The following is a 17,542-nucleotide window of genomic DNA, read 5'->3' on the forward strand; positions in this document are numbered from 1 at the left end:
GAATTAGATGGTAATGATATATTATTGTTATATTAAGGTATATAGGGGGGGAAAATTCTGAGACAAGTGCCTGTGTTGCATGTGCAAAAAGACAAGATGAACAATTCACAGATTTTCTTTACTTTAACACAATGAGAGTGTTGACAGTAAGAGAAATAGGTTTCGAAACTTATGAGAATTGGATATCGCTTGACATCAACTCTCGTTATTTAATTTAGAAAGTAATAATAAAGGCTAATTTTGATAATGTGCTTTGTCTATATTCCTTTGTATGTTTATTTGATATGTATGACCTGTTAATGTGCTATGGTGATTTTTTGTATTCCAGTCTTCAATTTTTTATAAAGTGCTTCGTCTATATGCCTTTTTGTTTAAGAGGGATTAAGATTATAACACGGTGTTGACTGTTGTACCACAGACACTCGTCTCAGAATTTATTTCCCCATTTACCTTTATGTTATATTAAGGTATATATGGAAAAAAAAATTCTGAGACAAGTGCCTGTGTGTTGTACATCTATTTTTTACATTTTTACCTGTCATGTCGGTTTATTTTGTTCACACATCGTTGACTTGCCAATATAATGGAATTTGATGCGACTGTCATACAAGTGAGTAGTGAAGCTCGCTATAAAACCAGGTCTAATTCCCCATTTTCTACAAAAGAAAATGCCTGTACCAAGTCAGGAATATGACATTTTGTATCCATTTGTTTGATGTGTTTGAGCTTTTAATTTTGCCATTTGAAAAGGGACTTTCTTTTTTGAATTTACCTAGGAGTTCAGTCTTGTTGTGATTTTACTTTTTACTATCATATCGAAATTAAAATTACTCAAGTTGACATCAAGTGTATCCAATTCCCACTCGTTATGAAACATTTAAGTTTCATTTAAGTTCAATTGTTCACTTCCTTACTTTTTTTTAAAATATTGCCAATCTATTGTGTGTTTTGGTGGATTAATATTGGTCCATCTCTGCATTGATCTGTTCCTCTCAGTCCACTGTTCTTGTAAAAACGTATTGATGAAGGTACAGACAATCCATCGTGCACCCATGAAGTTTATGTTAAACAAAATACATAATCATAATAAAAAACAAACAAACACCATATCATTGTTATACACGTACTTTAAAATTCAAATCTAAGTTACCAAAAAGAACCTTCTACGGGTATTATAATTGGATTTTCACTCTGAACTAACAGTCTGTGATCATTTTATACTTTTACTAATTAATATACATTGAAAAATTATCTTATTTTTTTCAGTTATTCACCAAATCATAAGCGTTGATTAAGAAATAAATTTCAGCCCTGATAATTTGTTTCTCGGTCTATACCTTGTCATGAAAATATTCACGGATTTGTGCAACCTCATTTTTTGTTGTTGCTGACACACTAATTCCTCCGAGAAATGCATACACTTCATCAAAAACAAGTAAGATAAAAAGAAACACTTAAATATGTACAACAGCAATGGGGAATTAATCAATCTACATCAAGGAACACTATAACTATTAGGCTTAGAAAATCTTCAGAGATTAAATATGGAGAAGATATAGATCTCAAAAGCATAATTTAACCATATGGGCATATCCCAAGCCATGAAAACTGCTTGTGGCCATCTAGGGTTTTCCATTGAGTTAATGTTTAATTGAAGTATAACCATATATCGGGTCTACAATCTTTCTTGGTTTAGATTGTTGCTTGTGATGATTAATAATGATTTAATGTTTAAATACGGAGAGGTTTAATAAACATAAATATATTAATGTGTGGAATGCTAAGAATCACTCCTTATTATATACCTATACTGTTCATAGCTTTCATTTACATCAATTTATAACTGATTGTACATGCCTAAATGTTAATTCATGCACATTTCTAGCTTATTTGTATTTCTTTCAGTTGTTAGCACAATCTTAAGTAGTTTCCAACAAGAAGGTTAAATTCAAAATACCCATATAGTGATCTGGCTTGTTAAACAGAGAACATAAATACATTTAAATAATATTTATTTACAACTTTTTATATAAAATTAATAGTATTTCCATTAAAAATTGTGACATTGTATTATAGCAATTCATATCAAACATAAATAACCAGTATAATACAATTAAGGCAAAGAAAAAAGTGCTGTGCTTCAAGTTAGATTTTTATAGAAAGCTCTGGTCATTTGATTTGATTTTTTTGGTCAAAAATAATATTTCAATTTGTGTCCATAAAATATGTTAAAAAAATATGGGCTTTCTTCACACAAATTTTCAGTTCAAGGTATAAATCTAAAGCTTTAATTTTATAATTAAATCAATACCACATTTTTAAAGGTAAAAAACTAAATATTTTTTGGCAAATTTCACCATTAAAACTTTGTAAACTAGAGGCTCTAAAGAGCCGGTGTCGCTCACCTTGGTCTATGTGAATAGTAAACAAAGGACGCAGATGGATTCATGACAAAATTGTGATTTGGTGATGGTGATGTGTTTGTACATCTTACTTTACTGAACATTTTTGCTGCTTACAATTATCTCTATCTATAATGAACTTGGCCCAGTAGTTTCAGTGGAAAATGTTAGTAAAAATTTACAAATTTTATGAAGTTGTTAAAAATTGACTATTAAGGACAATAACTTCTTAGGGTTTTTTTGGTCATATTGACTTATTTTAAGGTCTTACTTTGCTGTACATTATAGCTGTTTTCAGTTTATCTCTATCTATAGTAATATTCATAATAACAAAAAACAGCAAAATTTCTTTAAAATTACCAATTCAGGGGCAGCAACTTAACAACGGGTTGTCTAATCAATCTGAAAATTTCAGGGCAGATAAATCTTGACCTGATAAACAATTTTACCCCATGTCAGATTTGCTCTAAATGCTTTGGTTTTTGAGTTATAAGCCAAACACTGCATTTTACCCCTATGTTCTATTTTTAGCTGTGGCTGCCATCTTGGTTGGATGGTCGGGTCATCAGACACATTTTTTCAAATTAGATACCCCAAAGATGATTGTGGCCAAATTTTGATTAATTTGGCCCAGTAGTTTCAGAGTAGAAGATTTTTGTAAAAGATTACTAAGATTTACGAAAAATGGTTAAAAATTGACTATAAAGGGCAATAACTCCTAAAAGGGGTCAACTGACCATTTCGGTCATGTTGACTTATTTGTAAATCTTATTTTGCTGAACATTATTGCTGTTTACAGTTTATCTCTATCTATAATAATATTCAAGATAATAACCAAAAACAGCAAAATTTCCTTAAAATTACCAGTTCAGGGGCAGCAACTCAACAACAGGTTGTCTGATCCATCTGAAAATTTCAGGGCAGATAAATCTTGACCTGAGAAACAATTTTACCCATGTCCAATTTGCTCTAAATGCTTTGGTTTTTGAGTTATAAGCCAAAAACTGCATTTTACCCCTATGTTCTATTTTTATCCGTGGCGGCCATCTTGGTTGGTTGGCCGGGTCACGCAACACATTTTTTAAACTAGATACCCTAATAATGATTATGGCCAAGTTTGGTTAAATTTGGCCCAGTAGTTTCAGAAGAGAAGATTAGAGAAGAAAAGTTAAGGACGCCGGAAGACAAGTGATGAGAAAAGCTCACCTGGCCCTTTGGCCAGGTGAGCTAAAAATACTAAGCAGTTTTCATACACCATGAAGATGAGGAAAACTGAACAATATCTTTCAAACAGAAAAATAGTGAAAATAAAAGAACTCATAAATCTATACTCAGATAATGCTTCCTTTGATTGAGTTTTTTTTAATGACTTCCATATATTTACTGTCTTTCATCACCTAAAAATAAATCTAACAAAGTAAAAATAAAAGTTGTCCAACTGGGAACACAGCATTTTTTGTCAAAGCCAAAAACGACAATTTAAAAACATAAAGTTTATAATTATGCACCAAAACAACAAGATTCACTATGGCTGATCAACAGTCATGACTTCAACAGCCTGAGTGGCATCAGGTACTGATGATGTTTGTGGTTTAATGTCCATAGGAGAGGTTTCACTAGGTGCCGAGACCATGGTTATCTGACCAAGGTGTTGGGCAAGATGAGGCTGCAGCTGTTGTTGTATATGTTGTATTTGTTGTTGTGTGAGTTGTGGCGTTGAATGAGACAGCTGTGAGGGATCGATGGCTGTTAACGTTCCTGTCATTGACTGGTACATGGATACAGGGATAGTTACTATTCCTGAAAAGAATAAAGCAGAAGGTTGGGTTATGCATTTAATATTGAACAATTATAAAAAAAACAAGAGGCTGTCACAACGACAGCAAACCGGATTTATTAACATTTATTTGTGTCCTGGCAATATCACAAGAACCATTACTCCTGAACGGTAAAAGTCAAAATCGTCATTATTGAACTTGACCTCTATTTTGTCATCAGTAACAACATATAAAAATTTCAAAAGCTTTGGTTGAATGGTTCATGAGAAAATGCATGGACACGACTGGAAACACCATTTTTCAATCTTTCAAGAACCATAACTCCTAATCGGTAAAAGTCAAAATCGTCATTATTGAACTTGACCTCTATTTTGTCATCAGTAACAACATATTAAAATTTGGGAAGCTTTGGTAGAACAGTTCATGCGTAAATGCACGGACACGACTGGAAACTCCATTTTTCAATCTTTCAAGAACCATAACTCCTGAACGGTAAAAGTCAAAATCGTCATTATTGAACTTGACCTCCATTTTGTCATCCGTAACAACATATTAAAATTTGGGAAGCTTTAGTAGAATAGTTCATGCGTAAATGCACGGACACGACTGGAAACTCCATTTTTCAATCTTTCAAGAACCATAACTCCTGAACGGTAAAAGTTAAAATCGCCATTATTGATCTTGACCTTCATTTAGTTGTCAGTAACAACATATTAAAATTTAAAAGCTTTGGTTGAACGGTTCATGAGTTAATGCAGGGACAACATTTGATTGCCGCCTGCCCGCCCGGCGTACATCCCCAAATCAATAACCGACATTTTTGTCACAAAAATCCGGTTAAAAATTGTCAAGAAATTAATTAAGTTTTCTTACATTATAATTTATTCAATGTGATGTTATAAATTGAAAATTACTTTTTTAGGTAAATCAAGGTCTTAATTTGATAATAATGCTAAGATCTGTCATGAATAAAATGATAATAAAACACGAATTTGTCCTCAGTACATGGATGCCCTATCTACACTTTCATTTTATGTTTAATGGACTGTGAAAATTGGGGAAAATCTCTAATTTGGCATTAAAAGTAAAAAGATCATATCATAGGGAACATGTATAATAAGTTTCAAGCTGATTGGACTTAGACTTCGTCAAAAACTACCTCGACCAAAAACTTTAACCTGAAGCGTGACGAACGAACGAACAAACGAATGGACACACAGACCAGAAAACATAATACCCATATATGGGGCATAAAAAATTAAAAACAAATTTTGTAAAAAGTTTTCTATTCATGCCCAATTATATTATGAGATATATTTTTTAACCTTTACCAAGCATGTGTAGGATTCAAATTATAGCATTACAAAGTCAATTATCATTCTTGTCACAAAAAAGTATCAGGTACTGGATATTTTTATACAAATTTTATACACAAAAACAATTTCTGACATAAATTTTGTGAAGTCAGTTAATAATATTAAATATTAATTTGTTTTTATATACCTCCTATCTGTCCATCATTGGTAAATACGATTTGACCATTCTGGTTTATTGGAAGAGCTGCCATTTGTGAAGGATTATCACCTCCCATATCTAGACTTACAGTACCAATCTGACTGTTAAATGACTGGGACATATCTGTATTTTGATTGGATGATGATTCAGCCAATGTCTGTACTGCTTGTGTTGCTTCATGCTGAGGTGTATTTATCTATTCAAAATGACATAAATATATATTAAAGTTATTTTCTATAACTATATATAAATTGCATTTATAAATATTTTAATGCTTTTTTTCTTTTAATATGTCATCTCAATTATATTCTTTTCTAAAATAAATTGTATCTGTGTGAACTTCATTGTCTTCCTCTAAGGTTGCAAACTTCAGTTGTAAATCATTTTCTATCAATAATTTGAAAGACTTTAATGGTTTACTTTTACAAATTGTGACTTGGACGGAGATTTGTCTCATTGGCACTCATACCACATCTTCTTATATCTATGCATTTATAATACAATATTTCATTAACAATGATTAACAAAGTATATATACTACATTTCCCTTTTAGTAATTGTTAACAAGCCATTAATCATAAGAAACAATAAAGCCAGAATGCTCAATAGATACTTTTGTTACAATCTAATAATAGTTATTTCCCCTGCTTCAGTAACTGTTTAACATGTTAAAACCTATTCTCAACTAGTTAATAAAATCCAATGGAAATCTTGTAAAAGGTATAGGTGAAATATTCAGGCAATAATAAAAATTTTGTTACAAATATGGTAACCGACAGAGCAAAACCAGCATAACCCCAACTTTTTCCTTAAAACATGTTAAATGGGATACTGTGGATTCATTTTTATTCGTGGTATACCAATTTTCGTGGGTTTCGTGGGTCACAGCGAACCACGAATTTAAGAATTCAACGAAGAATAATCCTGAGAAATGTGTATGGAGTCCGATGTTTATTTCCGGTTATGTTATGCAGTTCTAGTATAGTGTTGACTAGCGGTAAACATTTTAACATAACACAAGTTTTTATTGAAAGAAGATACAAGTATTTTGATTAAATCTATAATAAATATATCGAATATCAGTGATAATTTACTTTTTAAAATTGATTAAAACTGTTCATGGAAAATAACTGCAAGTTGTTGATTACAGTGTCATAGTTTGGTTTACCAGTGATTAAAAATCAATAGGATTAAGTACGGGGATATTGCCCATAGGTAATATGTTATTTTCACACCTTATACTTATATCACTGTTTATTATATCGTGATTAGGGAAATGAGCTTTCAATCATAAAGTTTTTAATGCCTTATAGAATTCAGACAAGAATTTATAAATTGTAAAACAAACAAATAATTAGTTGTCTCTGTCCATTATTGTAATCGAAGTTATCAATGAACAATTTAACCTAGAATGACCAAGCAAGGATTTTGACAATTCAAAACTTTTTCAATGAATTCCTTCTTTTTTGTTTTGTTTTATTATTGATCAAACCAAGGAGGTTATATGATCTCCTCAATCAAAAAGAAATCCACGAATTACGTATCTAATTTTTTGTTGTTGTATTCGGCGATCCACGAATTTACGTATACCACGAAACGTCTTTTTTTCTCTATCCACGAAAATTGATACCCACGAAAATAAATGAATCCACAGTATATTGAATAAATTATCATCGATTTGTTCATAAATATGTGATATTTGATTCTCCTACAAGAGAAACAAAAATCTGATTCCCCTGACTAAATAAGTTGAAAATTTCAATTGTCCAAAGATTTGATATGCATATAAGTATATAACTTCATTCAAATTTGAAGGGAGTCAATAAAGATAGAAAATGTTATCAAATATAGAAACTGCTAGTGGTCTGTTGTTATTTATGTATTATTGTCATTTTGTTTATTTTCTTTGGTTACATCTTCTGACATCAGACTCGGACTTCTCTTGAACTGAATTTTAATGTGCGTATTGTTATGCGTTTACTTTTCTACATTGGCTAGAGGTATAGGGGGAGGGTTGAGATCTCACAAACATGTTTAACCCCGCCGCATTTTTGCGCCTGTCCCAAGTCAGGAGCCTCTGGCCTTTGTTAGTCTTGTATTATTTTAATTTTAGTTTCTTGTGTACAATTTGGAAATTAGTATGGCGTTCATTATCACTGGACTAGTATATATTTGTTTAGGGGCCAGCTGAAGGATGCCTCCGGGTGCGGGAATTTCTCGCTACATTGAAGACCTGTTGGTGACCCTCTGCTGTTGTTTTTTATTTGGTCGGGTTGTTGCCTCTTTGACACATTCCCCATTTCCATTCTCAATTTTATCAAATTGTAGTGATGATAGACAGAACAATGTACAGACAAATATGTACTGTGCAACTCTATTATCTGGAGACAATAACTACTTACACATTGTACAACAGTGGCTTGTGTGCCATCAGGTAAAGTGACAATTGACTGTGGTGCTGCATCTATCTGTATTATTGACACTGTACCATCAGGATTGTTAATGGTCTGTACCATTGTTCCACCAAAGTTCTGTGGTTGATGGTGAACATGGTGCGTCTGGTTAGCACTACTCTGATTATCGTCTTGAAACACATGTAAAAGATCGTCTCGTCCATGATGTTTATAACAGTTCTTAACAATTGTTCTTAAAGCTTCAGTCCATGATACCTGTAAATAAATACAATATCATCATTATTAGTTATTATTACTGTAAAGAAGCTTTTTCAATGTAATAAAAGCCAAACAAATCGTACATCTAGTTAAAAATTTTGAACATGTCAAGAACTAAAGTAAAAAACAGCATTATACAAATGTAGATGTTGTAAATACTGTTTCTGTATTAATGCTTTTTTGGGGGGTTTGAGAGGGGAGAATTTTGTTATCAACTGATCACAATTTGAATGGAGAGGGAGGGTTGAGATCTAACACAACTAGTTTAAAAAAACAGGACAAAAGATACCAGAGGGACAGTCAAACTCATAAATCAAAAATAAACTGACAAACAATAGAACACATGACACAACATAGAAAACTAAAGAATAAGCAACACGAACCCCACCAAAAAATAGGGGTGATCTCAGGTGCTCCGAAAGGGTAAGCATTTATTGCTCAACATGTGGCACCTGTTGTGTTACTGATGTTATAATGTTTAGTGTTATCCCTGACAACTGTTTATGTGCCTGTGCTGAGTCAATAAGGTTATGTCTTTTGATGTATCTCAACAGTATTTGTCATTTGGAGAATCACTACAGCTGGGGAATTCAGAAGATATCTATTATTGCTTGAAGTGTTTTTAAATATTTTCAGAATCATTGAATATTAAATAAATTTGGAAGATATCCATCTTTCTTAGGCCTTGGTGATCTCCTGATTTCTTCATAGTTTAAACAATATAATTTATATAGATGAATTGAGAACTGATAGAAATCCTAGATATAAATGATAAAATAGTAAATGAAGAGCTTCTCCATGAGCACATGATACTTTTCAACTTATTAAGTTCCATAACTTTGCTACATGTATGTCATATCAGAAATTTATAAAACAAACAGCTGGGCCATGAACGATTGATACACCCTTCAATTTTTCAAAGAATAAAGTTCAGTTACTTTTCAATGTCCTATCAGAAACTCATGAAAAACTAAAGGAAGGTTATTTCAATAGATATAAAGGTCACCAAAGTTTCATGAAAATTGCAGAAAGCATTTTCGAGTTATTGGAAAATCCCCCTTTTTATAATGAATAAAACCCCATCACTTTGAAATGTAAAATCTAAAATTTATAAAACTTAAAAGGAAGCTCATGTCAAAAGATATAAACAATTCACCAACAACAAAATCGGAAACTTAAAATCTAAAATTATAAATAAGGAAAAGAGAGCTTATGTCAATAGATATGAACAACTCAACAAAGTTTCAAGCCAATTGGTTAAACAATAAATTACAACATGTTAGCAGGATCCCAACCCTCTTGTTCTAATGTTGAACTATTAAACCACTGTCCCAGGTTAGTGGGAGGGTTGGGATCCCACTAACATGTCTAACCATCCACATTACGTATGCATGTGCCTGTCCCAAGTCATGAGCCTGAATTCAGTGGTTGTTGTTCGTTTATGTGTTACATATTTGTTTTTTCATTCATTTTTTGTACATTAATATGCCATTAGTTTTCTCGTTTGAATTGTTTTACATTGTTAATTCAGGGCCTTTTATAGCTGACTATGCAGTATAGGCTTTGCTCATTGTTGAAGGCCGTACGGTGACCTGTAGTTGTTAGTTTCTGTGTCATTTTGGACTCCTGTGGAGAATTGTCTCATTAGCAATCATACCACATCTTTATTTTTGTATTCACAGTAATTTCTGAAAGAGGTGAAGTGATATCAAAGTTAAAATTGTTCATCGAGTCAAATATTCTGTGAGTGTAATCATTTACCCGTTTTTTATCCTCGTCTGTGCGTGCATCACTTCTGACATTGGCCCAGGGCAAATCAGAAGGCCACCAAGGTGGTCTGCATTCTTCTTTTCCCCAGCCTGGCTTACTGCGACCAGTTGAGTATTTTAACATTTCTGGGATGAAATTTCTCAGCTGGGCCTTAAATACAAAACATTAAAAAGTCGTAACAAATCATAAAATAGTTAAATTCATTTCATATTCAGGACTGATGTTGAAATTCTACTTAAATTTATTGTCTTGAAATCATTTTTAAGCATGTGCTACAAAAATAAAAAAATAGTATTTTTAATCTTGAATTAATGATTTTTGGTTTTTTATCAAAAATTCTGTACATTCATTTTTTTGCTGTTTATATTTTTACATCAACATTTGATAAAAACAATGAAAAATTTAAAATCAAAAAACTGTTATGATTTATTTAAATGACAATTGGCAGCTTGAAAATTAATAATCGACAATTCATGATTTTAGCAATGAAACATGAAGAAACCTAACAAAATTAGTTTATCAAAAAATCTACAATGTATTTACTGTAAATTAGAATAAACCGATACAGATTGCTTTCATTTTACATGTTGAACTACAAATCAAATATTGGACTGTCATGACTTTGTCTATCAAAATAACATTCTTTGGCAATATTATGAATTGGGTTATTTCCCTTTGTTCATCAAATTGAAAGTATAACGAATAAATTTATACCATGAACATAATATCTTTTTTTTAATGAAATTGTTATCTTTTAAATCATGGTTTTAATCACAAATTCTTATATACATGTAAATAGGACACTAGAGGATAAATAATCAACAAATTGCTTGATAAAATCCAAATAATACATGCCTCATTTCATTTTGTTGTTCCTATTCACATGTAGAAAATAGTTTGCACTAGTCATTTGTAACAAATCCCAATACAAATACTCTTGTTAATAATCTAAAGATTCTGAGGTTGTTTGAAGACACCTGACCTATTTTCATAATCTTACTTGAGTCATTTTATCTACTGGTGTAGGAATACCATCAATCACCAGGGGAGGTAATTCATGCAAACCAGAATTATCTGCTTGACTTGGTGGAGCTTGTTCTGCTAAAGATGTCTCCAAGTCCTGAAGGATCATTGGTTTGTTGTTTCTAATCTGCAAAACAATAAAACAATACTGCTCATCATTTGTCCAAACTAAGCTAGCTTCAAGGCAAACACAAAAAGGTGCTCAAAATTTGGAATAATGGCTCATTGCCATATTTCTAAAATTTATTTTGTAAAATGGAATGTTTAAGTTTTGAGAAGGAAACACATCGACAAATAATAGACAGCCCTATAAAGAAATAGAAGAATAAAACCAATACATGAATATAAGTAAACTACAGGAATAGAGTTTACATTGTTGTTCTTTGTCTGAAAAGTTAAGATTTTTTTCAAAATTCATCTATTTACAACCGAACACTCTCAGTCTGGCAAAGTTCAATGATTTTTTAGTAAATAAAGCTGTGAATACCAAACACCTGCATTATAAGAACAAATTAGTTTTGAAATGTTTTCTATATCTGCTGCAATATCTGTGTGATATTATGACCACAACCCTGTTGTTTCAGTAAATTTTTCATAGATCATTTACATTTGGTCAAATCTGTCAAAAATATGACATTTTTAGTTTAAGTATAGACAAATTTGTATTGTTGACAACTGTATGCTGCCCACTAAATTTCATTTTATTAGTCTCTCATTGAAGCATACCCAATATCTCCTTTCATATGTACATTTAGAACCTACCACACTCTCAAGAGGTTGTGATCCAAATACTTTATATGCATGAACAGATTGTGACATTTTACCAGGAGTACAGCATAACACAATGGCCTGTTGTCCAACTCTGGTTGTATATTCTTCTATTGTTGCTTTCAACTTCCTAAAATAAGCATATATGTATAAGAAAACAATATGTATATATTAATTATTCAATCTACAAAATGCAGCTGACAAAATGTATCTAAAAATACCCCCATAAAGACAGGAGGGAGATTCTGCTCCAAGTTGAAGGCCTCACTTTGAAATGAACTACATGTATTAAAGTGTTGCCTCTTTGAATTTAGGGTTTTTCCTGTGGGTGTTTAGTGATATTTTCATGAATAGTGATACACCATTATTTTTGACAAGTTAAAAATGGATGTTACATACTTAATAATTGTAAATGAAGATGTTTTTTTTCTTGTTTTTTTTTTTTTCATTAAGCCTAGGCTAAATTACTGACATCACTTGAAATACTATCCAAGAGTTCATTCATTTTTTTTCATGTAATCCTTTTTCATGACTTTGAAGAGTGTTTTGTTGATTTTTTGTACACTAAATGCTATCAAACTATTCTAGAATGAAATTGTCTCAAACTATTCAAGATTTTTTTTTCTAAACTACAAATGTACCGTGGATTCATTATAATGCCCGCGATATGATTATTTATAGGTAAAAGTTAGCCATGAAATCCTATTCCCCCCAAACAAATATTTGTTCATGACTTTACAAGGATTCCAGAAGATGTATAAATTTAAATAGATCGTCTATATGTTTTATGAACAGCAATAGCTGGGAAATACCATTTAAACCAACCTCAGAAGTCTGGTCTGTTGTCGTTTACGTTTTGATGGATTTGTCTCAAAGTGATGTGGATGTTTTCTCTTCCTGGCTGAGGCAATGGCAGCAGCTGCTGCTACACCAATAGGTCCTGTGTAAAATAAAATGTAAATCTAAGTTATTACCACAGGAGACATTACACATTTTAAAATAACTCAGGTTTCAAATAACCTGAATAATGTCAGTCATTATATTCGGCCGATCTCTGATTGATAGGCTATATGCCGCTAAAGGGCGCAGAATTATTTGAGTTACGTTTCAAACAGAGTTTATAAAGAAGACTGAATAAACTTCTGAAACCTTTTATATATTTTGATAATTTCAGTCAAAAATACATGTCCTCTAAAAACTTGAGGCCGTTAGTTTTCTCGTTTGAATTGTTTTACATTGTCTTATCGGGGCCTTTTATAGCTGACTATGCAGTATGGGCTTTGCTCATTGTTGAAGGCCGTACGTTGACCTATAGTTGTTAATGTCTGTGTCATTTTGGTCTTTTGTGGATAATTGTCTCATTGGCAATCATACCACATCTTCCTTTTTATATTTGAAAATATCTCATAACAATGATGGCTATACTTAATGTATTACAAAATTCATATATATGGTAAACCTTTTGTTTCAGTTTTTAAAAAGGGTAATTGCAAGTCAACTTTACTGATGCAAACAAGTTCATCACCTTTATCTATGAAGTGAAATGATCACTGGCTCCTTGATAATTCCTGGTACATGTCTGGTAAACCTACACACTCATGACAGACGTTGTCCAGTCAGAAACTTAAAAATACATTTTGCTAAGAACAATATATCATCAAAAACATAAAAATAAAAATGTGAGTGTTCAATCATGTTTGTCAAAATTTTAGTTTTTAGTTTTCAATTTATAAATACTGTCCTTTCTGCATTATCCAATCAATTTTGTTAAAGATGCCATTTAATCTATTTTTATGACAAAAAGCTATTGTCCAAAAACATAAATCTAGATGTTTAGAAGGCATCTAATTTTTTCATGTTTTTTACTCTACTTCACAACATGGAATAAAAGTTACCTGCTGCAGCCAACTGTGCAGTTACATCATCATTAACTGCATTACTGTACAAGTCGTTGGCATCAAATGAACTCTCTGGAGAACTGGGTTCACTGATATCGTCACTCATCATACCTGAAGTATAGGCATTGTTATTACTGTTAGTCAGGTGACCAATCTGAATTCCTTCTGAAGTTGTCACCTGTATGGTATTCATTTTGAACTCCATGTTGAAATCTTTGCTTCTGTGATTTAGCTCTGCGAGCCTTTTTATCCTTTTTTTGTTCAATCATTCTACAAAAAGATGGAAATATTGCAATGAATGTACCTAAATTTGATCTTTTAAGCAATAGGAATAGATACTAGAATTTCTACAGCAAGCGATAGTAAATGTAACCCTCCTTAATTGGCAAATGCCAATATCAAAGCAGTAGTCATTTCAAAAATTTAAAACAGTGAATACATGTACATTACCTTTGTTTTTTTTTGTTTGATATTTTCCTGAAAGAGCCTTTTAAAGTACCGGTAAACTATAAAATGGCAGGTAACAGGTAATACATTGTTGCAACTGGCACTCGACATGCTGAATCATCATTGTTAGTGTACTACACAAATATTGTTGTTGCCAAGTTTAATTTATCCATTGGAACTTATAAGCTTTTAGAAACATTTGTAAGCCTTCTACATGTACATAAACCTATTTACACTTTTTAGCTGTATTTTGCCTCCGAATGACCTTAGATCTACCCCGAATCATCTTTTGACATATCAAGCAACTTTTTAATTGTGACGTCAAATGCTTTTAATGATGTCAAAGTTTACGGGAACCTGTGTGATTTTACATAATGGGGGACAAATTTCCATACAAGTGTAAAAATGTCTATTTTATACAGCAATTGCAAGTTGTGTTTGATGAACGAGTTGTAAACACCAGTTGCAGATGGCATAAAAGATGTCATTGAAAAATCCCTTCTTACTGTCAAGGAATATCATAAGTAGGACTATAATGAAAGAAAAATTTTATGAGAAAATGCGCAAATTTGAAAGTATTAGATCTATATTAACAAGTTTAGATTTGTGTTCATTATTTTGTGGACTTGCTTTTTGCCCTTTTTTAGCAATTTTTCTGGAGTAGTTTCTCATAAAATTTATCATCAGTAATGATTTTCAATATTTGAGCTAAATTCCCGTGTGATATCTATTTATAAGTGTCTGTCAGTGTCACCAACTTCAACTGCAGTTTGTAGTGTAAAAAATGTAAATATCATTGGTAAGGGAGTTAATTCAAATTTTTAAATGGTCGCCATTTTATGTTTATTTTATGCACCTTGTGAAAAAAGCCAAAAGCTTTGATGATCTAGTCATAATACAACGACTCAATTTATGAAAACACTTCCACGTGTTTCTTGCTTTCTATTTATCTGTCAAAAATCGTCAACATGCGCAAAACAAATTGGATTCAGATGACATGCGTCCGGCTTTGGACTTGCGCGTCCGAGGAATTGGTCACCGTAGGAAATCGCTCAGAACTTTTAAATGGGATTGCAAAAGACTATTTCAGTAACAAGAAGTCATACTGTAATTAGTTGTTGAACTGCTTTCTTTATTTTATGGTCATAATATCTCGTTTAGTTGATTATTTTATCGTTCTTCTGGGAGGTGCGCGAGTGGCAACTGCAATGGGGACATGCGCACAGTAGAAAATAAACTTACTTTCTGATGTTATGAGGACATTTCCTTGAGTTTAGGTCAAATTATTTGTAGAAAAGTTTATATCAGAAAAGAAAACAACAGGTGTGGTGTTTGTTTTCACAATTTTTGGCCCTTAGATCAAAAACTCACCATTTTAACAAAGCAAAATTAATAATTCGATGCAGGAATATTCATCCGCTTTCGATGACTAACTACACAGATTAAATTATCCATCCGATACATAAAGTAACACGATTTAACATACATCAGAAAAAGTCAAAATTCGAAAACAAATTTTAAAATATAAATCTACGAACAATAACTACACGCAGATTTTAAGGTATTCAAAGTTAATGTGCGTTCCGATTAGTTTTATCCTTAATTATCCCGAAATGAAATAAAAACAAACTTCAAATAGTTTTTCGAATATTACATAAGACACATAACAAGCGATTTGTAAATATATTTATTTAAGGAAATCCTTGATATAAAAAAAATAATCTGTTTAGTTGTATTATGGGAAAAAATCCTCAACGGCTTGTCATAATGATATTTTAAGCAGAGACATTTTGTTTTATATATATCAGCCTCTATTTTTAATTAGCTATATTTTGTTTTTGTTTTTGTTTTCACTAAATATATATTTCCTTCATATTCAAGGCCCATTTTATAGATTTTATTCTGCTCTGCTGTTCCCTTGCGATTGTACAATCCAATAGTACTTTATATTGCACGTACCAGCCCTCTATTCTTGAAAAATAAGAAGACTGACGGGTGCGGGCATAGTCGACAATTGGCGCCAGAAAAAAAACCCTAACCAAATAATTATTGAAAATGAAAAATTTAAATGAAAGTCTTTTAGCTCATAGAAGACATATTTAAATTTAAAGTTACATCTCCCTCATGCAGTGCTCTAATTCCGCTTTGTTCGGATTTTCCTGTAATTCATAAAACTTTGAGACTGAATGGAAATAGCTAGGTAATGTGACGATCAAAGAGACAACAACCCGACATCTATTAAAAGCGGGAAAAAAACACCAGAAGAACACCTGAATTGGTTTTCAATACGGCGAGGAATTTCCGCACGTGGAGGCGTTCTTCAGCTGGCCCACATGTCCTTTTTAAATTGACGGACCATCTCGATCTTCAACATATGTAGGCCCCTATTAGGTTTTAATTCTTAACTATTTTACTTATTTGTTCTCAAGCAGCTATTAAATGATAAAGTATCAAGTCATTCATAATTAAAAAAAAAGGTTAGTTTGATTACTACCCTTGAGTCAATACTCTACTGTTGGACTAATAATAATAGTCAATTCAGTATCATGAGTCACCGAGGAGTGTCACCAGGACACTCCCAGTGACTGAAGCCTGCAGAACTGGCGTGAAATTGTGGATATTTTATTTCAAACTGCATGACAAATTATTGAAATGAGAAGAAAGCTATTTCTCTCATGTAAAGGGTTTACAGAATAAAGAAAAATGGATAAAAGGTGCAGAATAAAGGGAAAAACAAATGAAGAATAGAGAAAAATAGGCAGAACTATTGTATGCTTAAATATGAAAAATAAAGAATAAAGAGCAAAATAAATAAATAATGGGGAAAAACGGTTTAGATATCAATTGAAAATAAAAGAAAAGGAACTGAAAGAAGGACCCGGTCCCCATCTAGCTCCTCAAATATAGGTCACCGCACAGCATTCATGCAAAAATGGGCCAATTCGAAATCTGTAACTTATAGGAAACTATAAATCATGCCCGATAAACGAGACTTTGAAATCAACGACCTGTTAAACGTTAGTATGTTTAAACCAAGAATTGAATATCAAATACGGCAGACGGCAGGTTCAACAAGTTTCCGTACACTCAAACCCTTCCCCTTTTCATATATATATATAGAGACGACAGTTGAGTGAATGTAGGTCGGTGTACGTGGTAATTAAACTTTGAAACTTTTGAAACTTTTTATTTCACTAAAGGCCTCACATGAGGCATAATAGTACAATAAATTTAACAAACAATAGTAATGCATGAACTAACATATATAC

General features: G+C 32.1%; 1 protein-coding gene across 4 annotated transcripts; it reads right to left on the reverse strand.

Annotated features, from left to right (window-relative positions):
- Window positions 1-1,995: 1,995 nt before the first annotated feature.
- On the reverse strand, window positions 1,996-15,709 carry LOC139487111 (DNA-binding protein P3A2-like). 4 transcript variants are annotated; one of them, XR_011655759.1, is made up of 10 exons: window positions 15,645-15,709; window positions 13,824-14,096; window positions 12,754-12,868; window positions 11,923-12,058; window positions 11,138-11,287; window positions 10,129-10,287; window positions 8,098-8,364; window positions 5,684-5,891; window positions 3,640-4,202; window positions 1,996-2,374 (listed from the first exon to the last, which is right to left on the reverse strand). XR_011655759.1 is itself a non-coding variant. In XM_071272109.1 (9 exons), the coding sequence occupies exons 2-9, from the start codon at window positions 14,029-14,031 to the stop codon at window positions 3,928-3,930; spliced, it is 1,518 nt and encodes a 505-aa protein (XP_071128210.1). In that variant the 5' UTR covers window positions 14,032-14,096; window positions 15,645-15,709; the 3' UTR covers window positions 1,996-3,927. The 4 variants fall into 4 exon arrangements, 3 of the variants coding, with proteins under 3 accessions (XP_071128210.1, XP_071128216.1, XP_071128222.1); XM_071272109.1 differs by having other exon boundaries at window positions 1,996-4,202; XM_071272115.1 differs by lacking the exon at window positions 15,645-15,709 and adding an exon at window positions 15,130-15,478 and having other exon boundaries at window positions 1,996-4,202.
- Window positions 15,710-17,542: the final 1,833 nt, after the last annotated feature.

The sequence above is a fragment of the Mytilus edulis genome, chromosome 1 (genome assembly GCF_963676685.1).
Source record: "Mytilus edulis chromosome 1, xbMytEdul2.2, whole genome shotgun sequence".
Taxonomy (NCBI): Eukaryota; Metazoa; Mollusca; class Bivalvia; order Mytilida; family Mytilidae; genus Mytilus; species Mytilus edulis.